Raw genomic sequence first — 23,772 nt, 5'->3', positions numbered from 1 at the left:
GCGGCTGAGTTTGGACATCATGGTCTATAGTTTATCGTGATGGGAAGAAGGCCTATCCCCCTCTTCAGGTTTGCATCAATCTGCCTCCCCACTTTCCCTCCACCACAGCGACAAGGAAAAGACTGGAAGCTTTTACTTCCAATTTCAGTTAGCCAGAGTTTAGTGTTACATCTGAACTCTAAACTGTAGTTCATCTTAACCAGGGTTTGTTGAAAAAAAACCACACACCTGGCTTGAAGCTGTCTCATTTCAAATGAGACATAGTTAAGATCAGTGTTTATATATATATATATATATATATATGTTTAGGACTACAGTGCTACCTACCTTGGGATGCAAACGGGATCCGTTCCAGAGCCCCGGTCGCATCCTGAACAGAACGTAAGATGCAACAGCGCTTCTGCGTGTGCGTGTGTCGCGTTTCACTGCTTCCATGCATGCGTGTGACATCATTTTGACCGTCTGCGCATGCGCGAATGGCGAAACTCAGAAGTAATGTGCTCCGTTACTTCTGGGTCACCACAGAGCGCAACCCAAAAGCGTGTGAGATAAGATGGCGCCTGGCACGCTTCTGCTGCGCCGATGGACGTCTGTGCCGATAGAAAAAACTTGAGCTCCCTTAGCTCTCTTAGCAAAGTCCTTAGCAGAATACCTGAAGCGTATTCATCCCGAGGTATGACTGTACTCTCATTTTGACTCAAGAAAATCACCATTTTATAGAAGAAGCAGAAATGAGTCAGTGATGCTCCAGAGCTCCTCTGCTTTGACAACCCATTCCCCATTTGACACAGCGACAAGTCTAGCACATCAAGCGGATGTTGCTTGGTTGCCGTGGCAACAGCATCCAGCAGCTTGGGTTCAGGCACACAGGGAGACCGGCATTGCTCTTTGGAGGCAGAAAGGTGTGGCTGGAAAATCGGCTGAAGCCAAGGCTAATGCCAGACTAAAAGCGCCCTGAGAGTGCTCAAAGCTTCAATTCCCAGAGTTTTCTCAGAAGAATCATAGAGTTGGAATAGTCCATGAGGGTCATCTATTCCAGCCCCCTGTGATGTAGAAATCTTTTGCCCAGTTTGTGGTTTGAATAATTGATTGTTAGACCACACTGGGAACTGTAATTCTGCAAGGAGAATAGGGGTTTCCTGACAACTCTCAGCACCCTTGACAAACCACATTTCCCAGGGATATTTTTTTTGGGGGGGGGATGATGGCTCAGAGCTTGTTGAGATCTTGGTTCTCCAGGGCAAGGTGTGGGATGGGTTAAGGCAGGCTTCCTCAACCTCAGCCCTCCAGATGTTTTGAGACTACAATTCCCATCATCCCTGACCACTGGTCCTGCTAGCTAGGGATCATGGGAGTTGTAGGCCAAAAACATCTGGAGGGCCAAGGCTGAGGAAGCCTGGGTTAAGGTAAGTCTGAGATCTCTGTCTTTCTTCCTTGCTCTAGTTATTTCTGTGCATCAAATCCAAACACCAGAAATGAACACAGGTGAGGCTACGGAGCTAAGAAATGATCTGAGGGTGCCTGATGCTAAGCAGGTTTTAAGCAAACTCCAGCAAGCAGGAGTCCCCCCCCACACACACACCTAGTGCAAATAGCAGGCATGTGGCCTCAGATCTGGATTAATTTCATTGTGTAAAGGTTAGCTGAATGCAATCCCTACTCTCTAGGGTCCCAATCCAGGTCAGCTACCCCCAATACATCTGCAATTTAAACCCCCCCCCACATATTTGCATGATTGTTGATTGCATGAATGGCATCTGTTGGAAAAGTGGATTGCAAATATTAAACCTAATAAAAATCTGGGAGTGCCACTTGAAAGCAGAATATAAATCATCATCATTATAAGAACTTATTTTTATTTCCTTTAAAAAAGCAGGTGAATTTGCTAAATTGGAGGGAACTTATCTACATGCTGGGAAAAGTTCAGCCTTTTTAAATTTATGATGGACGCTCCTACCTGGGAACTAATAGTGGCTTGTGAACAGGGTAGCAATTTTAATCTGGAACTCAGTACAGGATAATAGAGGCAAATTCTCCATCTTCCACGGCATGCTGTGCCCCTGATAACCCCCAACATTAGTTATTTACAATTTATTAAAAGGCTGTGCAACTACAGGTGAAGCACTGAGTGGGATAGGTAAGTGTGTGGATAGCAAAACTGCTTCTACCATCGAGGCAGCTGTCTCAGGAACAGAGTTATGTTTGGATTTTGATGTGAAACCACCTAATTCACACTTATGCAAACAATTCACGCGTCTCTGAATATTGTGATGCAACCAAATTATGAATACAAAAATGTGTCTATGAGGGAGAATTGTCCATAAAAATGCACAGACGGGGAAAAACATATTGGAATTATTTATATTAGGGAAACTTGCAAACAAAATTGCACGATTGCAAACAATGCTCGCACTAAAATACCGATTAATTTTCACGATGACTTTTTTTAAAAAACAACTGATGTGGAGAACAGAACTTTAATATTGGGAAAATGACAGAAATTGAACTTCAGCCATGCCTACACAGGAGGGCGGCAGTCCCCCAAGCGATTCCTGCTGAGTCTTATCTGGATATTTGCCCCAAACCATGAAGCCTGACAGTTCTTGCTACTGATGCCTTTCCAATGGGCTCCTAAGCTAGCCTCTTGTCCACAGGTGCAATCAAGGATGCTGTACCATCATTAGTGTTGAAGTACGATTAAACTGCCTGTCTGGTGGGCATCACTATGTGGAATTTAGGGAGGGGAGGAAATCTTCTGTAGCCTCAGGCAGGAAAATATATAGTGGTACCTCGGGTTACCACTGTTGGCGGGTCGAATCCCTGTGACGGGGTTGATCTGTTTGACATCCTATACCCTTTTAAAAGGGACGCGGGTGGCGCTGTGGGTTAAACCACAGAGCCTAGGACTTGCCAATCAGAAGGTCGGCGGTTCGAATCCCCACGACGGGGTGAGCTCCCGTTGCTCGGTCCCTGCTCCTGCCAACCTAGCAGTTCGAAAGCACGTCAAAGTGCAAGTAGATAAATAGGTACCTCTCTGGCGGGAAAGTAAACAGCTTTTCCGTGTGCTTCTCTGGTTCACCAGAAGCGGCTTAGTCATGCTGGCCACATGACCTGGAAGCTGTATGCCGGCTCCCTCGGCCAGTAAATCAAGATGAGTGCTGCAACCCCAGAGTCAGCCACGACAGGACCTAATGGCCAGGAGTCCCTTTACCTTTACCTTTACCTTACCTCGGGTTAAGAACTTAATTCATTCGGGAGGTCCGTTCTTAACCTGAAACTGTTCTTAACCTGAGGTACCACTTTAGCTAATGGGGCTTCCCACTGCCGCCAGGCCACTGGTACACAATTTCTGTTCTCATCCTGAAGCAAAGTTCTTAACCCGAGGTACTATTTCTGGGTTAGTGGAGTCTGTGACCTGAAGCGTCTGTAACCTGAAGCGTCTGTAACCTGAGGTACCACTGTATTGAGCTAGCCTGGGCGAACAGAGAGGGCAGATTTTACTTTTGAATCAGTCTGCGGCTTCATGATCCGCAACCTCTCTAGCCTGTGTCAACTCACCCAGGTGTAAAATGGGAAGAATGCTATTTCTCAGCTTCTAAGGGTCTTTGGGGTCTGAATCCATTACCAGCTGTAAAGTGCTCTGAGATGTACTTAAGGTGTGCATGCACACGTGCATGCAAAAACCGGGAAGAGACTCGGAGATGCCGAAGGGAAGGGAAAAACCCAAAACTAGAAAAAGTCCATTTGGATTTTCAGAATAGTGTGAGAAATGAAGAAACCAGAGGCCTTTCTCCTGGGCATGGTCGGCCAATTGGTGGCAAAGAAGGATAGAACTTTCTTTATGTATGCTACAACAGCAGCAAGAATACTCATCGCAAAGTACTGGAAGACACAGGATCTACCCACTCTGGAAGAATGGCAGATGAAGGTGATGGACTATATGGGATTGGCTGAAATAACTGGCAGAATCCGAGACCAGGGAGAAGAGTCGGCGGAAGAAGATTGGAAGAAATTTAAAGATTATTTACAGAAATATTGCAAAATCAATGAATGTTAGAATGATGTCGGATAGAAATTAAGTGGTTTCCAGCTGTAAGGTTTTAAGAGAATATGGGGAAAAAAGGTTTAGAAGTAGGTTAAAGTTTATTGATAAGGATTTGCTGAACTAACAATTTGAATTGGAATACAAAAAAGGAAGGTATGAGGAGGTCTGGGAAGTAAGTTAAAGGAAAATAAGTTATGGAAAATTTGTGTGTTTTTAATTATTTTTATTTTTGTATTTTTGCTATTTTTCTTTTCTTTTTTTCATTTTGATTTTTATTGTATTAATATTGAAAATTTTAATAAATATCTTTTTTTTTTTAAAAAAAAAAGAGAAATGTACTTGGGCATCAACAGCAAAGAAACATTTCCTCTACCAGCCGTGTTTCCTCACCGCTCTTCAGCAAGGAATATTCATTTCTGAAGCGCCTGTGGCTACTCCCTTTATGACGTTTGCAAGTGATTGCTGATGATGAGCAGATGGTGGCACTTGATTGACATAGGGGAGGGGCTGGTTAGCAAAAAAATAAAAGGGTTGGAGGGCAAAACTAGACCTCCTGGCTTGCCAAGAATGGCCCCTAGGCTGGACATAACCCTACCCCTGGTCATACTTGCAGAAAAAGACACTATTCTCTTAGCTGACTTTGTTTTCTTTAATTCAGTTAATAAACCCTTTAAAAAAATTTCTCATTTTCCAGATTTAATTCCTTTGGGATTTGTTACTTCGCAGTATTCCTGCATTTGTGCTGTGCTTATTTATCAATGACAATCTTTTAATCTGTTACGGTTCAGTGGTATATTTCTTATTTCATTTATGAATTGCTTCCTATATAGATCCGATCGTATAAGCCCGCACCTGCAGCCTGAAAACAACCTTGACCTCACTCCCCATGAGAACTGTGGCTGCGAAAGTTAATAAATGAATTTGTTTTATATTTATTTCACAAAATGTATACACTGCTTGATTGCAAAAGACCTCGAAGCAGTTGACAAATGAATAAAACAATATTAGTGGTAGAAACAGTTTAAAGCAACTACCTAATTTTTTTAAAAAAATCAGTGCTAAACTAAAAACAGATTAAAACACAAACTTTCTACATTTCTGGGTAGGTTTCTCTAAGCAAAAATGTTTCTTAGCAGGCATCCTAAAGTGTGATGAAGGAGCCAGCCAGCTTTATTTATTTATTTATTTATTTATTTATTTATTTATTTATAACCCCCCCCCCCCAATCTGGCTGGGATTCAAGAGGCAGGCAGTTCCAGAGTCCAAGTACTGTGACATTAAACAGTTGATTCCTTGTAAAATGGCTATTATGTAATAGTGCCAGGTCCGCTGCCTCCCACTTCTAGCTGAAAATATCCTTTTTTTCCAAGCCCCTTTCTTCCTCAGAGACTCTCTTCTCCCACCCTGATTTCTGCCTCTCCTCATAACAGCCGGTGCTGCTGTCAGTTTCCTCGTCACCTTTTCTGCTGACTTGAACTCTTAGCAAAAACTCCCTTTGTATGTGTGGCAGAGCCTTCCCTAGAACATCCACAGAGGCAGAGGGCAAAAATAAGCAGATTGAGTCGCAGAATAAGTTTTCATCTTGGTACCATAGCAGCTGCAGTTTACAGTACTCCAATTTCTCACAAGCTCCTATTCATTTTTCTTACCAATGAACAACCCCTTTAAGAAAAAGCCCCTACCAGTTTGTATGATAATTTGCTTAAAAGTCTCAAATTTATACAGACCGTGACAACCTGTCCTTTTTGCCCCATGTAATGGATACATATATATGTATATGAGTCCATTCCCTTATGAGAATTGATAGGCAGGGATTTCTGTATACAGTCGTACCTTGGAAGGAGCACGGAATCTGTTCTGGAAATCCGTTCGACTTCCAAAACATTCAAAAACCTAAGTGTGGCTTCTGATTGGCTGCAGGAAGCTCCTGCAGCCAATCAGAAGCTGCGGAAACCCTGTTGGACGTTTGGCTTCCAAAAATAGTTCACAAACCGGAACACTTACTTCTGGGTTTGCGGCGTTCGGGAGCCAAAACGTTCAAGAACCAAGCTGTTCAAAGACCAAGGTACGACTGTAATTGAAATGAATTTCACCTGTTTGACTGTATTTTATTATGGTTGGTGTCATTGAAATTTATTGTATTGATGGCTAGTTTATTTTGTTACCCTTCTTGTGAAAGGTTTTTGTTTTTTGTTTTGCTTTGAAAAGCAGGATCTGAGTTTCTAAATAAAATAAAGTAAGTGGGAGAGTATAAATCACTGTTAGCCAATGTGAGGCCCTCCATATGCCATTGGACTACAAATCCCATCATCCCTGTCCATTCACTATGTCGGCAGAGGCTGATGGGAGTTTCATAGATTTCATAGAATTATTAAGAGAGTACGAGGGTGGTGCTGTGGTCTAAACCACTGAGCCTAGGGCTTGCCGATCGGAAGGTTGGTGGTTCGAATCCCCGGGACGGGGTGAGATCCCGTTGCTCGGTCCCTGCTCCTCCCTGCCTAGAAGTTGAAAGCACGTCAGAGTGCAAGTAGATAAATAGGTACCACTCCAGCGGGAAGGTAAACAGCGCTTCCATGCAATGCTCTGGTTTCGCCAGAAGCGGCTTAGTCATGCTGGCCACATGACCCGGAAGCTGTACGCCGGCTCCCTCGGCCAATAAAGCGAGATGAGTGCCACAACCCCAGAGTCGTCCGCGACTGGACTTAACGGTCAGGAGTCCCTTTACCTTTATCTTACGAGGGTCACCTAGTCTAACCTCCTCCAATGCAGGAATCTTTTGCCCAATTTGAGGCTCAAACCCATGACTCTGAGATTAAGAGTCTTGTGCTCTACCAATTGGGCTATCGGGAGTGGAAATTCAACAACATCTGGAGGGTCATAGATTCCCTTGCAGGGCTGAGACCCCCGGCAGATGCCCAACCACCCAGACTGTTGACGCCAGTTCCAGTTCTACACATATACAGCCACATGTGTGGGTGCTGGTGTTATAAGAATTTTAAGGTCTCAGATATAGAATAAATATTCATAAATGCACACATATCTAAATATATGAGCCATGTGTCTGAAATAGTATGGGAGAGCAATCCCGAAGCCATAGTATGGGAGAGCAATCCCAATGACCGCAAATATTCCTCTGCAATAAGGGAGGCAAATGGGGAAAGTCTTTTCATTGTCTTTTTGCTTGCAAATTCTGTCTTAAGGGTGTATTTGTGTATGAATAGGGTGAGCCTGTGACCTGGATTCAGGAACTAAAGTATTAACCATCACAAAAGAATGGCCAGGCTGCCCAGGTAATGCAATCAGTGACCATTATCAGGCAAACAGGATTTCTGCTGTAGACCGCCTACTTCTGTGATGGATGCATGATGTTTTGGGGGTGGTCTTGGTCTACAGGGTGGGCAATTTCAAAAGTCTATATAAGGGCTTGCACACCATTGTTCAGAGTTCTCCCTCCTGTGTGTGGTGAGTGGGGACCCTGTCGAAACAGTTCCTTGAATAAAGATCAGGCTTACTAGCTGCTTTGCTTCTCAATATACTCTGGTTGATCTCTGTTATTTTCTCCAACTGATAGGGAACCCACTTAAGGACTCTATATGGGCTCTGGAATACCCCATAATGGAAAAGGAGCAGATTTTTCTTATAACACTGGGATGTAACTGTCATGAAATGCTGCTGTCCACCCAGCCTGAGAACCTCCTTAACATGCTTATTTGATGCCTAATTGGGAGAGTTAAACACCCATCTTTTTATTGGCAATTCTTGGGAGGCTATAAAGGTAAAGGTAAAGGTACCCCTGCCCGTACGGGCCAGTCTTGCCAGACTCTGGGGTTGGTGCGCCCATCTCACTCAAGAGGCCGGGGGCCAGCGCTGTCCGGAGACACTTCCGGGTCACGTGGCCAGCGTGACATCGCTGCTCTGGCCAGAGCCAGAGCCAGAGCCGCACACGGAAACGCCGTTTACCTTCCCGCTAGTAAGCGGTCCCTATTTATCTACTTGCACCCAGGGGTGCTTTTGAACTGCTAGGTTGGCAGGCGCTGGGACCGAAAGACGGGAGCGCACCCCGCCGCAGGGATTTGAACCGCCGACCTTTCGATCGGCAAGTCCTAGGCACTGAGGCTTTTACCCACAGCGCCACCTGCGTCCCAAAGCTATAAAGCTCTTCAAATATCCTGAAGCTTCATCTTAATGCTAAGGGTTGTTACGTGGAGACGAGAGGCCCATTTTCTCCTACAGATTAGTTTAGGGGAAATGTATGAATCCCTGCTTGCAGAAACAGACCCTTCAAATCATCACAATTATCTTTGCACGATGCTATTTCTCGCTGACCGGATGACAGGCTGCTAAAATCCACTCAGCGTTGAAGCAAAGGAGCCCGTCAGCTAAAAATTCTCTCAACTCAAGTGGGGCTTTGGACAATTTTTAGCAGCCTGTCAGCTGGTCAAAGAACCGAGCAAAGATGGAAATAGGAAATGAAAACAACCGTCTCTCCCCAGTCACAGGGCCAATTATAAAATAAATAAATAAAAACATTCAAGCTGTGCATAAATGAAACTGTCATTCTGGACTGGTAAAGGCCAGGAAGAAATTCTGCAAATTGACTGTGCACATGCAACTTTGCTTACTGACACACTAATGATACCTTTGAGTATAGGATGGGAAACCTATAGACCAGGGTTTCCCAAACTTGGGTCTCCAGGTGCTTTTGAACTACAGTCCCCATCATCCCAGACCACTGGTCCTGCTAGCTAGGGATGATGGGAGTTGTAGTCCAAAAACACCAGGAGACCCAAGTCTGGGAAACACTGCTATAGACCTTCAGGTGTTAGATGCCCTGGTAAATCAAAGCTCACAGTCATCAAATATCTCCTTCTCATACAGTGTATGTTTCATGCTTTGCCATCGCAAGGAACCCAAATTGCAACACAAACGTTACAGAGCTTTAAATCAGCAACAATTACAACAAGGAAATCCAGATTTCAAGTTTCATTTGTGGGAGGGGAAGTCAATTGTGAAAAATGGAAGTTGGGGGGGGGAGGCGGGGAACAGCCCCCATTGCAAACATCAACCAAGAAAATCTTTTTAAACAGCAAAGTGGCGTCGATTCATAGGGACGGAGGGGGGAGTGACCTTAATTGGGAGCACTGCCATTCTGGTTAGATGCTTTCTTTTGTCCTTTGCTGTATTCAGAATTCCCTTTCGTTTGATTTGCTCATTTAGGCCATTCCCTGAAGTCTGACACTGGGTAGGCTAGGCCAACCAGTGAGATTCCTGCTCAAGCAGAATCGGACTTTACCTGTGAATGTTTATGAGGCCTTTCAAGGTGCCATGTGACAAAGGGCTGCTCCGTGCTCTCAGGTGTATACCAAACAGGCAGGATGGCCCGCTGTCCTTGAATCACCACCACTGACTTTGCTCCAACCTGGACCTGCAGCGCACCGTAAGAAAGGCCTGCCGAGAGAGAGAGAGAGAGAGAGAGAGAGAGAGAGAGATGTCAGTTGCTTCTCAGATCCTAGGATCCATCACACTTCCCATGAATATTTAGCAGGCAAAGAGCAGGGGTCGGCAAGGCTTACCTGGCATGGGCCAGTTCACTCCCACGGACATCCTCCGTGGGCCGGACCAGTGCAGCGCGATGCCGGAAATCGCATCTGCGCATGTCCACGGCACCGGAAATCGCTTCTGCACATTTCCAAAAATAAAAGTGATTTTCGGCATCTGGGTATGTGCAAAAGTGATTTCCGACACTGCGGACATGCACAGATGCGATTTCTGGCATCTGGGCATGCGCAGAAATGATTTCCGGAGGCACGGGTTTGTAACCTGAGGTATCACTGTACCTAGTTCAGTATGCTATACAATGGTACCTTGGGTTACAGACGCTTCAGGTTACAGACGCTTCAGGTTACAGACTCCGCTAACCCAGAAATATTACCTCGGGTTAAGAAATTTGCTTCAGGATGAGAACAGAAATCACGCAGCGGCAGCATGGCGGCAGCAGGAGGCCCCATTAGCTAAAGTGGTGCTTCAGGTTAAGAACAGTTTCAGGTTAAGAATGGACCTCCAGAATGAATTACGTTCTTAACCCGAGGTACCACTGTAGATCAGAAGAGGAGCAGTCAACTGATACCCCCCCCCCAGATGTGGCTGGACTCAGCTCCACTCAGAATGGTTATCTGAAGCTGAAGTCTATGCTGGCTACTCTTGGATTAGAACAGTGTTTCCCAACCTTGTGCCTCCAGATGTTTTTGGCCTACAACTCCCATCATCCCTGACCACTGGTCTTGCTAGCTAGGGATGATGGGAGTTGTAGGCCAAAAACATCTGGAGGCACAAGGTTGGGAAACACTGGATTAGAACATGCTCAGAAAAAAATAACAATTGGGTAGCACAGAAACAGATGTTGCTAATTTACTATAGGTGGTGCAGATGCCATCCCTCAATAAAGCACCACCAGGAAAATGAAAGCTTTCCTCAGCCATTGGAAGTGAGAGTGCCATCTACCAATCCAGCTGTGAAGTTTTTATGGGCTCCTATTGGAACTGATGCTTTTGAATTATGGTGCTGGAGGAGACTCTTGAGAGTCCCATGGACTGCAAGAAGATCAAACCTATCCATTCTTAAGGAAATCAGCCCTGAGTCCTCACTGGAAGGACAGATCCTGAAGCTGAAGCTCCAATACTTTGGCCACCTCATGAGAAGAGAAGACTCCCTGGAAAAGACCCTGATGTTGGGAAAGATGGAGGGCACAAGGAGAAGGGGACGACAGAGGATGAGATGGTTGGATAGTGTTCTCGAAGCTACCAGCATGAGTTTGACCAAACTGCGGGAGGCAGTGGAAGACAGGAGTGCCTGGCGTGCTCTGGTCCATGGGGTCACGAAGAGTCGGACACGACTAAACAACAACAACAATTGGAAAGAACCCATCGCATGACTCAGTGTTGGCAATTGGTTCTTTTTCAGATAGTTCGGTCATGTTTTAATGAATTAAATGTACACCATCTGGAAATTCTGCTACCCTGCTGGTGGTGTATAAATATTCTTGTAATAAATACATTTTAAAAACCATGGGCGATGACCAGAACTCATCAGACTCTGCCAACTTTCCATGCCTGTGCCATTTTTGAAACTGTTTCTGACATTATATTTGGTGGTTGGAGATGTGCAAATAGGCATAAATCTCTTCTGTACTCCATTTGTGTTCATTATTAAATTGAGTTACAGATAGGTAGCCGTGTTGGTCTGCCATAGTCAAAACAAAAAAAAATCCTTCCAGTAGCACCTTAAAGACCAACTAAGTTAGTTCTTGGTATGAGCTTTCGTGTGCATGCACACTTCTTCAAATTGCACAGCTACTTAGCTATTCGTTCACTAAAATGACACTTGGTTTTTACTCATTCATCACTACTATTTCATTCGTTTTGCTTAACCATTGCTTTCAGTGGAAGGCAGGGCTGCCACAGCAAGAGGCAAGATTGGTAGGTGTGCTTTAGCATTTAGGATGGTGTGTAATTTAGCCCTGAGCTTACCCAGACCTCATGTTTGTGCTCCTCTATTGTGGTCATGAGCTAAAATTAAAAGTGGAAGCAGGTGCTTCCAACAAAACACAGCTTCCCTCCTATAACTGGGAAATGTGTTTTTTTATTTACTCTAGTTAATGAAACAAGCTAAGATCAGAGGAGGGTTTCAGGTTCTAAATTGCTCTCACTAAGCAGCGCTTAAACAAACCACAGTTCCCTGAGTTCTGATACCACAAGGAACAGAGGTTTGTTTAAAACTGGAAGCAGGGTTGTAGGATTCCCAAATCATCCCTGCAGCTGCAAATGGGGAGGAGAGAGATGGTGAGGGAGGAGCACAGGACCTTAAGCTTATGCAAGCTCACTCATGTTGCAGAAAACCATGGTTTCCTATTATGTCTGAACCAGGTTTAAAGATAATACGGTGATGGGGTCTGAAGAGGAAAACAGCTAAATGGGAGGTGGATGAATCGGATAAGTTCTCAGTGTGCCTAATAATAATAATAATAATAATAATAATAATAATAATAATAATAATAATTTATTATTTGTACCCCGCCCATCTGGCTGGGTTTCCCCAGCCACTCTGGGCAGCTTCCAACAAAGATGAAAGATACACTAAAATGTCACATATTAAAAACTTCCCTGAACAGGGCTGCCTTAAGATGTCTTCTGAATGTCAGGTAGATGTTTATCGCTTTGACATCTGATGGGAGGGCGTTCCACAGGGCAGACGCCACTACCGCCTAGTGACCCAAATGATCCTTCCATCACAAGTGAGGCGTGTCAATGACATATTTTGCCTAAAAATCTTGTTGCTATGGGTTCCAACATCAACTGCTCCATTAAAAGAGATTTTAATGGAATTTTTTTGCTTTATGCTAGCTCTTCCAACGCAACAGCCCGCCCAGTGCAATAATCCGATTTGTAGCAGTTCTTCCAAGAGAAAAATGTTCACCATTTCTGGAATGTTCTTTCAGTGGAACTCCACAGGTTTAGGGAGGGGAAATGTTTGGATTGGAATATCTTGCACAACTCTATTCTACCGTGCAGAACTTGCATGCAGCAATCCTCAGAATGGCAGGTAAAGACAGTTCAATCTGTGCAAATTAATTGGAGCACAGTTGTCGCCTCCAGACACCCAGCCTTTCTGAGGGCTGTGCTTTCCAAAACAACCCATCAAACTCACAGAGGCCATAGCAGCACTACCCTCTCTCATTAGTATTTCTATTTTGGGACTGTGGAAGCTGATTAATTAAAGAAACACACATGCTTGAAGAGGGCAACTGTTCTCTGAACTCTGAGCACAGAACATTCTTGATGCCAAAGCATTTTACATCAGCTATCGACAAAACAACTGCATTCCAATATCCAGTCCACTCAAGAGCGGGAAGTCCTGCAAAGGGGGGACATGGGAAACTGGCCGACCACAATTGTCTTAGGCCCTGTCTGCACTATGCATTTAAAGCAGTGTCATATCACTTTAGACCACCATGAAATCTCCCCAAAGAATTCTGGGAACGGTAGTTTCCTGAGACTGCTGAGAATGGTTAGAAGATTCCTATTCCCCTCACGGATTTACAATTCCCAGGGTTACCTGGAAGAAGAATTGATTGTTAAACCACTTTGGGAATTGTAGTTCTGTGGGGAGAATGGCTGGTGCTTATGGGAGCCAGTTTGGGGCCAGGATACCCAGAAAATCACCTCCCCACCAATCACTGCATTCGCCAGCAGATACCATCTCATTCGGATGCTTCTTCTGTATTATGTCAGAATTAGACCTTTACCATGGCGGCACCTGCCCTCTGAAACTTCCTATCCATACACATCCATGTGCACAGACTTTATTTTATATACATGAATAAAATTTGTTTTTTGCAAACCTAGCAGGTCCTCTAACTATGCTGACACATCTCTGTTGGGCATGGACAGTGTCCTTTTAGTGATTTACAGATCACTGCTGAATATGGCAAAGAGAAGGAGCAGTATTCCCCTCCCCCCATCTTCAATTTTCTTCCACTGAGCATTTTCTCTGTAGCCCTGATGACCAATGACCACTGGGCAAGGAGCAAACACGAAGGGGAGATTGAAGGTGTTGTGATGCATTCGTGTGAAGCCCTTTCCAGGTATGAAAAAAATCCTCCTTCTCATCAGAGGTCCACTTAATGATTTAATTGTAGCAGCCCCAACCAGCATATTCGAGAGAGAAGCTAATGGCTCCTGAAAGCGACGGGCTCGATTCTGACTCTTCCGACGGGAGCATGGAAGCTCCGGGGCAAAACATCAGCTGAAATCACATGCTCTTGGAACGCTCTGCATCTTCCTGACACTGAGATACCACAGAAGATGTCAGCGAGAAGAGAGAATTGCCCACGAGGTTGGGAGAATTATCATGCATCCTTCAGACGTTGCCCATCGCCTGCTCCTCGCCTAAGTCCCAGAAATAATATGACGGCAATGTTGGTTAGCATCAGAAATGCAGTCTGTTACAAGGGGAGCTTGGTGTGCAAGAACTAGTGACCAGAAACCAGTTGTCTGATGAATTTCGATGCACCAGCACCCTTGCAATTCCCTTTACAAAATGTCAGTCATGTGTGCTTTCTCTATGCATGGTCACTAATGAAGTGGGATGGGCAGGAATTTATTTATTTATTGCAGCTTTGAGTGGAGGGCTTTCTAATCTGACATGGAAAATAACGAGAGCAGGGTAGAATCTACTTCAGGGCCCCTAATCCTGGAGGGCCCCCAGAAACGACTTTAGTCTTGCATGTATATAAGATTTCCCTAATTCTCATTCTCTCTCTCTCTCTCTCTCTCTCTCACACACACACACACACCTCAAAAACTATAAGGCATAGGAATGTGTTATTTTATTCACACCGGTGACTTTTGACATGTAAGGTAATCCAGTACATGGGACAACCTACTGAAGAAGGTAACAGGTAACAATGGTTACCCAGACCTTGTTGCTGGTTGCAAAGGGGCCCCCCAAAACAGTTCAAGCTTTAGGACCACCAAAATGTAGGTCCACCACCGGGTGGAAGGGCACTAGGACCCTGCCAGAGCCTCTGCCTTCGCCTCCATCACAAAGCCTGTCATCTTGTTTAATTGGCTTAGGCCATTCTCCGAGGGCAGCAGGTGTCAGTTTGCATTTCTTAGTGCAGAAAGTATTGATCGGGTGTGTTTCCTATTCTACTTAATTCAAGAGGGTTCTGGAAGCTTCTCTGTGTGAAAGAAACCAAAAGAAGTTTCATGGTGTTGGGGTTATTCCTTCAGAGAAGTTGAGTACAGCTGGCTTAAACTGGTCACCTTATCTCTTTCTGTCAAGGTCATGCTGACTATAAAAGTAAGGCCAGAAGGAGCCTGGAGGTTTCACTTTCTCTTTCTATCTCTCTTCATTCTGGTGTGGTGCTCTGTACACTAAGTATGCTTAGTGTAAAGGTTTAGACTTATTGTAAGTTATTGTAAGTTTAATTTAAGTCTGCTGCAACTGGACTTCTTATGGACAGTGCCAATCCTGAATGTATTGGATTTGTGACCATTATGCTCATTTGCCTTCAGTAGCAGTAAAGCTCTGCTGGATGAAATATTAATTGCTTCTGGCTTTTTTTTTGGGGGGGGGGGAATCCTGCAACGTGTTTTAAGTTAAGTGTGGTGTAGTGGTTAAGAGCAGTAGTCTCGTAATCTGGGGAACCGGGTTCGCTTCTCCGCTCCTCCACCTGCAGCTGCTAGGTGACCTTGGGCCAGTCACACTTCTCTGAGGTCTCTTAGCCCCACTCACCTCACAGAGTGTTTGTTGTGGGGGTGGAAGGGAAAGGAGAATGTTAGCCGCTTTGAGACTCCTTCGGGTAGTGATAAAGCGGGATATCAAATCCAAACTCTTCTCTTCTTCTTCTTCCTCCATGACAGCAGGAAGGGCGTCAACTGTTGGCCTCACACAGGGCAGCATATTAATAAGTGTCAGGTGATGGTGTGGTTGCTCGAGAGCAAACAGGCAAGACTCCGACCTGTCTTTCCCAGGCTTTATTCTTAGTGCAAAACTATTTACAGTGAAGAGCGTCACAAGTTCATGTCTGGCTCAGTCGCTAGCAGAATCTGGGAGTGGTCGGTCCTTGTACCTCCCCCAGCATAACAGTCACGTGACCCCCAACCTTCCCCTCCCTGCGCCGAAGCCTACATCGAAGCGTGGGCGCTGGCAAAGGGGTACTTCCCTCCTCTCCAGCTTGTTCAGGGTCAGTGTTGAGGCTCTCCCTAGCATCCCCTGGAGGTTCCCTACTATGCAACTGCCCTTCCACCTCTCGCCTCTGAGCTGATGGCAGTTCCCTGACACCAAGGTACACCCCATCAGATATAGTTTCTGGTCCAGCCTAGTTCACCGTAATTTTTATATATTACATTTATACTGCTTCATGGAGCTGCAGGCAGTGAAGAGTGGTTTCCCTCCCTCGTTTTAGCTTCACAACAACCTCACAAGGTAAGCCTTGATCCTGGCCCAATGTCACCCAGTGAGCTTTGGGTCTGGACAGAGAGAGGTTTGAAAAAGCGAATCCCCCAAATTGACCTGAGCTCTGGTTCAGTCTAAGTCTGTTCCTCGTATATCAGCCACGAAGGTGGCTCCTGTGCATGAGGAACAGCCAAGGTGCCATTCTTCTCCCACCCTGCTTGGTCTCCTTAAAGGATACACCATCTGCTTTCAGACCAAAGGGATTTCCTGCCTTCCAAGGCCAAGCGTTTCAGTGGAGGATGCAAGACAATGGCAATAAGATGCCCCCGCCTTGCGTCACAGGAACGGCACGCTGACATCGGGCCCAGCCATTTCCACAGAACGCTTTAGTGAAACAAAACCCTGGAAACGCCTGAGACAACAACAGGAAGCCACACTTAACATCCTGCTTGATAAGGCGTCTAGATGATTTACCAAACAATTCCGGCTCCTTCGCTCCTATCAGCTCCTTGCAGATTCAAATGGTATCACAATTGCAGACCTCAGCGTTAGCGCCGGCCTTTTCCGTCTTCTGACATGAGATCCTCCCCTCTGCCCCTGAACAAAACAGGAGCAACCAGTGCTGGCTCTAGGATTTTGTGTGAGCCCTGAACACAGTGCCCTCAGCAAGCAGCCTTAATATGGAAAAGGCAAGGCATGCAAACTCTTAAGCTGCCTCAGATCTTCTTAGGGTTGCCATATTTTGAAGAGAAAAAAAAAAAAAAAAAAGAGGACACTATGACGACGCTCATTTTAAATACCCCTACTATATGTAGGGATGTGGGTGGCGCTGTGGGTTAAACCACAGAGCCTAGGACTTGCCGATCAGAAGGTCATGGTTCGAATCCCCGCGACCGGGTGAGCTCCCGTTGCTCGGTCCCTGCTCCTGCCAACCTAGCAGTTCGAAAGCACATCAAAGGGCAAGTAGATAAATAGGTATCACTCCAGCGGGAAGGTAAACAGCATTTCCGTGCACTGCTCTGGTTCGCCAGAAGTGGCTTAGTCATTCTGGGCACATGACCCGGAAACTGTACACCGGCTCCCTCGGCCAATAAAGTGAGATGAGCGCCACAACCCCAGAGCCGGCCACGACTGGACCTAATGGTCAGGGGTCCCTTTACCTTTTTTACTATATGTAGGCTAAATAAGCTGTGATATATCACTGAGGTGGGGTAGCAGAAGAGAAGAGGAAAGCAAGTCTTCGACCACCAGTTATGTCCATGTCTCATCCGGAAAGTATATCCAGAGACATTTTGGCGAATGTAAGAAATCTAGCCAGACAGAAGTTTTACCCCTGAAAAAGAGGACGTGTCCTGGAAAAAGAGGGCTCATGGCAACCCTATATGCAAAGTGGAAATGGTAGCATAGCTGAGGCATGAGGGCCTCTGCTGGACCAACCTTACTACCCTCTTGTGCAGACCCTGGTGAGAGATGGTCCAAATGATGTTTTAAAATCAAGGTATAAATGGATTACCTGTCCAGCCTTCCTCAAGTTCCCTGCTATGCCTGAATCTCTCCAAGGTTTCGGCCGCAGAAAAGTCTTTCACATCACCTTCTACCCTTCGGACTTACACTAAAACCCAACTGTTCTAAATGGACAAACCAAGGATTGAACCTGGGAACGTCCACATGCAAAGCAGACATTCAACCCCTGGGCTCATCCACTGAGATCGCCATCTCTGAGCCCATACCTGGGGGCCTTTGCTGTCTGAAGCAGGGCAGCTGGCAACTAGAGAGAAAGCCTGCTCTGTGGTGTCTTTTCCCCTTGGAAAGATGCTCCCTATGGAATCCTGCCTGGACACCTTGTTACTACTGTCATTTAGGTACCAGGCAAAACCCTTTGCTCTCCCAGGCATTTAAGAACTGCTGATGTGAGCATTTTTATTATTATTTTTAAAGCAGAACAGTTGGATTTTAGTCTGAATGAGCTGTTGCCATTTTAGTTCCGTGTTTTAATTTGCTGTGTTAGTTTTTATGGCATTATTATTATTAGAATAATAAAATAAATATTATTATTATGTCTTTTCTTTTCCTACTACCCTTAAGTAATTCTTTAGCATTCATCTTTTAGTGGAGTGGAACAGGATCATCCTTTTATAAGATTGCAGGATGAGCACTATCAGTTCTTTTTATCTTCTTTGGAATGCTTTTCATGCTTATACAATTGTAAATTACTTTGCGAAAATTTAGTGAGTGACAAATGTAGATTAATCATCATCATCATCATCTAGTAGCTACCCTGGGAACAGAAATGTATGTTGAAGGTCCAGGATATAAATTCTTTATTTACATGTGTTTATATATTCTGTGAGGTTTTTCCATGAATGGATTTTATGAAGATTTATCCTTTTTTTCCTTTACAACCCCTCACAGTTCAGAGTATCTTTCGGCCCCACCCTTCTAGCAGCTGTGCGTGAATATTAAGGGGAAGGTCTTGATGGCCGGATCTGAGCACCAGGAGCAAGCTTGAGATTTGGGAGTGACATAAGCTGTGTGTGTCGCTCTTCCCTGAGATGTCAGTGACATTCATCTGCTTGGAGTTCATTGAAACAGGGAGTTTGAACTGTGCAATGATGCTTTTCCAGCAGAGTGGTGTTCTGCGCAGAACTAGAGCTCCAGCTATGCAAGTGCTCGTATTGTTTTGTTGATGGCGTAAAGCTATCCTTGCCCAGTATGTAGCTCGGCTTGGGATAATTCAGCAATCATGGCACATTGGACTCAGTGTTAGAAACTGGCATAAAAAGTAAAAAGGTAAAGGACCCCTGGATGGTTAAGTCCAGTCAAAGGCGACTATGGGGTTGTGGCACTCATCTCGCTTTCAGACCAAGGGAGCCACCGTTTGTCCACAGACAACTTTCCAGGTCATGTGGCCAGCAGGACTAAACCGCTTCTGGCACAATGGAACACCATGACGGAAACCAGAGCACACAGAAACACTGTTTACCTTCCCGCCAGAGCAGTACCTATTTATTTACTTGCACTGGCATGCTTTCGAACTGCTAGGTTGGCAGGAGTTGGGACAGAGCAACGGGAGCTCATTCAGTTGTGGGAATTCGAACCGCCGACCTTCTGATTGGCAAGCCCAAGAGGCTCAGTGGTTTAGTCCACAGCACAACCTGCGTCCCTATAAAAATGGGGTGAAAAAGCTATTCACCACATGGCTCCTAGAATCTCAGTTGGGGGTGCCAAGACAGAAGGTCTGGTTGCATTTTTTATTTTTTATTTTTTAAAAATCAGCAACAATTTTAATTGCCATATTTTTCGCCCTATAGGACGCACTTTTTCTGCTCCAAAAATGAAGGGGAAATGTGTGTGCGTCCTATGGGGCAAATGCAGGCTTCAGGAAGCTATCCGCAAGCTCTGGGAGCCTGGCGGGAGTTCCTGCTGTGCTTCCTAGGCTTGCGGATAGCAGCCTGTTCTGGGGGCTAGGGTCGGGGGAAGCTCAGGCTTCCCCCACCCCAGCCCCGCACCTGGGGAGGAAATAATTTTTTTTCTTTAGTCCCCCCCCCAAAAAAAAATCCTAGGTGCGCCCTATGGGCTGTTATTTCATTATTATTGTTGTGGCCCTCTGGTTCAGGCCATAAGCTTACCACAGGCTGGGGGAGACAAAACACTTAGGCTTTTAGTTTAAAGTCTCCCCCCCCTCCCCACCTCACAACCTTGAAGAACGAAGCCTCCTCTTGCCCCAGAAACTACCAAATGCACCATTTCTGAAAGGATACACCTTATGCTAAATAACTGCAAACCCATGGCAGGCACACTATATTCTCCTTGATTTCAGTGTGTCCCTCACAAGGGAGAGAAGGGTCCACCCCCCAAAAAAACCTGCTGCTTTTCCACAATCAGCGTAACTTTCGGCCAGGTGGATGCAGTGTCCCTTTCTTCAAAAGTGTCTCACAAGGACCCGAGGCTCTGTCATCCCCCAAAAGGTTCTGAATGAATCCCCCTTTCGCATAAGAAAGCCAACACACCTGTCCTGCTGTCACCACCATCCCCTCTCTCCCCCTCCCACTTCCGTCCCTACACCTCAGCCCCCTGCCTTGGTACGTGAGGCTGATGTGCATGTCCACCACCAGCAGGAGTGCCAAGCAGACTGAAGGGCTCCACATGTTGCACTCAGCCAGGCACCCTGCCAGCTCCCACTGGAAGGCATGAGAGCTGGGAGCAAGCAGTTGGCTGAGGGAGGACCCATGCTGAGTGAACAGGCAACTGGGGCTGCCCTTGGAGACTCCTTCCTCTGCATCCTCTTCCCTGGGAAACTCTCCCCTGAAGTGAAGGACATGAGGCAGGAGTTTGGTAATGCAGGTGAGCTATGCACAGGCAAGCTGCCAGCTAGCTCTGCAGAGGCTCTTTTTATTAGCACAATATGCAAAACCAGTACATTTTGGACTGTGACCTTTACACATCTTCCAATCCCACGATCGTGGGGTGGCACAAAGTTATTTTGGCACCTGTTTCCACCGTGTCACTTTCCCCTTGCACAATGTATGACGAAGGAGACAAAGGTCACAGACAGGGCATGGCAGACCACTGAGAGAGCAAAGGTTAGATAGAGGGCATGATGTTCAGACAGCTGTGGTTTGTCTGTGGGTGTGCTCTACACTCGCAGGTCATGCAGTCAGACAGCTGAGGCCTGTCTGCGGGTGGAAGCGTGCTCCGTACCCAGTGGTCATTCCTTCACTCCCCATGCCCTCCTTCCTCCCCATCCCACCATGAGACACTGAGCTGAGCTGAAAATGGTGCTGAGAGAGGCTGAAGTGGCCCCGACTGGGTGCCTTCCCAGAAGCATCCGTGGAAGGCTCCCAACTCACTCTCTGTCGTCTAAGCCCCCCCCCTCTCTCTGCTCTTGGATTCCTTCCCAATTCTACCAGTTCATTAAAAAACAAAACAGTTACAAGGTATAAGAGCCACCCCTCCACACACACATGCCTTTTCACCCCACTGTACTTAGAACAGGGGTGTGTGCCCCATGGGCTGGTACGGGGTGTGTTTACTTGGGAATAAGCCCCACACAAGATATTTCAGAGTAACAAAAATAAGCAGAATGAGAGGGGCTGTTCAGGGGGCTCCTGCCCACCCCCAGCATTAAGGAAGAATGGAGAAGTGAGGTGTATTGGGCAAGCCAAGAAGGGCAAAGGGAGATGGTGAAGAAGAAAATTAATCAAACTGGGGAGGGGCTGCCTGCTTTGTCTCTCCCCACTCCCTAACATAAGGCCAATGGGATGAGCTTGCAGCGGGGGGGGGGGGGGAGATGAAGAGAGAGAAGAGCGGAAATGGATCATGCAGGCTGGCTTTCTTGCCCCCTTCTCCTCCTTTCCTCCTCCTCCATGAGTCAGAGAAGAGTCAGCAGCCAACCGGCCCCTGGCACTCCATCCATGGCTCTTTCTCTGTCTTAAAGGACCTGCAGTGCCTACCAGCTGAGCCACACTGCAGACCAAGCAGTGGCAGGTCACTTGGGCAGCACTGGCAATTTTAATCTCAGGTGCCACAGATTGCAACTAGGCTTCTGAAATTGCTCACGACTGCACCACCACCTATTGTTAAATGCACCTGCCATCCAGTTAGCTTTGAACCTGGTTAGTCCTTATCTGCACCTGCCCCCTTCATAAGTTCAGTCTACATACTTTCCAAACTTCTGGAAAGAGGTCATTAGAGGCATACACAAGATTGAACAGGGAGCCTGTAGCAGATCTGGAAAGGGTTCCAGTCTTGGTTGGATAAGAGCCAACACAAAAACAAACACCTCATCCTTCTCCTCTCGTTCTCACTAAAAAGCCTGCTGTTTGCTGCTGCTGATCTCCATCAAGCTGTCGGCAAGAGGGCTCCTTTTCACACAAAGTATCCCCATTTTTAAGTGGTACTTTAACGCCAGCAAGCAGAAAGATCTGCACTCGTTTCCTTGGAGATTGCCCAAAGCAAAAAGGCCACCTGTCACTGTGATGTTCACAGCAACAACAAAATGCAGGCACTGCCACCGCCTCTCCAGGCAAATCTGATGTCACAAACCATAAGCAAAGTGTCAGGAAATATTAACAGGTTAGGACGCGGAACGCCAGCCTCGCCGCATCCTCGTGGACTTCGGATGAGAGTCCCGGGGACAATGCAGCAATGCAGTTCTGAGGCCAGCAGGGCAAGCCGGTTTAATTGCTGGAGTTACAGCTACAGGGATTATTTTGTGACAGTGCAAGGGAAGGATCAGCTGGGGGAATTATCTCCTGCAGAGAGTTCAGCGGGGCACGGTTGGAAGGGGAGAGGCAAAGAGCATCTGCTTGGGAAGTTGCTGCCGCCACTTTCTCCCCAGCATATGCATGGCTCTCGCTTGAGATTGCATGTGCATTAAAAAGAAAGAGAGAAGACTCTAGAGGAAGACTTGGATTACAAAGGTGGCATGTCTCTGGTTATCAGTTGCTGGAAGGGAGAGAGGAGGTGAGCAGGAGGGAAGAGCTGCTGCCCTCCTGCTCTGCTTGTGGAGATAAAATCTGATCCAGTTCAGATTCAGAGGCAAGCTTAGCTAATTCATATTTTCGAAAACAACACAGGGATCAAAACACAGCCGCTCTCCAAAATTCACACTTCTTTGAGTTTTGCAGTGCAGTTCTCCAGCCAAGTAATGCGTACAAAAATGCATCTGCTAAACTGTGCGTAGAGGTGCACGTGTTAGTGAAAGCAATTTACAAAAATGCACTATGTTGGGGGGAAATGGCTTTGCAAAAAACTGTATATTAGGCAAAACTGCATCCAAATGTGCACCTATTAAGAGAAATCTGCACTGAAAGACTGATGAATTTTCATGAGGTTTTGTTTTGTTCTCTCTCTCTCTCTCTCTCTCTCTCTCTCTCTCTCTCACACACACACACACACACACACTTCACTTAAAGACTGGAAAAATGAGAAACCGAAAGTGACAGGTTCACCTGTTCCCTACTGGGCTCTCTCAGAAGCATCTGCCTGCTGGAAAGAAGATGATGGATTAAAGGGGCCTTCCCTACAATCCAGCAAGGTACTACTTCTTACGTTCTCAATTTTCATCTCCAGCAATTGACTTTGTAGCAACTAGAGATGAGGAGAAGTTTTCTTCACAGTCTGACATGACCCTACCAAATTCACGCTCCCTAAACCAAAAAGGCAAATATGAAATGCAGCTGTTCTTTGAATTCATTCTTATCTGAATTTTGCAACATGTAGGGATGAACGCACAGTGGGACTTCTCCATCCCATTGAAGCCATTTATGGTAGTAGCTTTTTGCTCCTGCCTGTGACCCACCCCACAAGGATGGCAACTGCCCCCAAATCTTGCCCAGGACCAGCTTGTATCGAGCACAGTATCTTGTTCCACTACCCAAGATGAGGCCATGGAAAGAGGTCCCACTTGACATCTCTTGGTGGAGACAGAGGAAATTGGTTTAAATTTGTGCTTTTGTTGATGCTTTGCCATTCTTTTGTTTTGTCATCATTGCTATTATATTTGCTTTATTATTGTTAACTGCCCTGAGCATCATTTGGTGGAAAAGCAGGCTACAAATAAAACAAATTCAAATAAAAACAAATAGTAGTTCACTAATCTGCCTTTTCTTTGGTGGCTAGGAAAACAACCATCACTATGACAGATGGAATGACATGAAGGAATATGAAGCTTTTCATTTAGCAAAAATGGGAAGTGTCTGGGGGTGGATGGAGGGGCAGAGAGCATCTGTGGACTATGCAACTAGAAAGACATAGGAACATAAAAA

General features: G+C 45.9%; 1 protein-coding gene across 1 annotated transcript in view; it reads right to left on the bottom strand.

The window, feature by feature from the left end:
- ESAM (endothelial cell adhesion molecule) overlaps positions 1-23,772 on the bottom strand; it is a 101,954-nt gene that overhangs the window by 14,226 nt on the left and 63,956 nt on the right. Inside the window, exon 2 of the mRNA XM_083713687.1 lies at positions 9,339-9,493. Within this exon, the coding sequence (XP_083569813.1) occupies positions 9,339-9,493 (155 nt within the window). The remainder of the gene's footprint in view (positions 1-9,338; positions 9,494-23,772) is intronic.

This window comes from Podarcis gaigeae (genome assembly GCF_964106915.1).
Source record: "Podarcis gaigeae genome assembly, chromosome: 15".
Lineage (NCBI taxonomy): Eukaryota > Metazoa > Chordata > Lepidosauria > Squamata > Lacertidae > Podarcis > Podarcis gaigeae.
The sequence above is the reverse complement of the archived record's forward strand: the minus strand, read 5'-3'. Positions and strand labels throughout refer to the sequence as shown.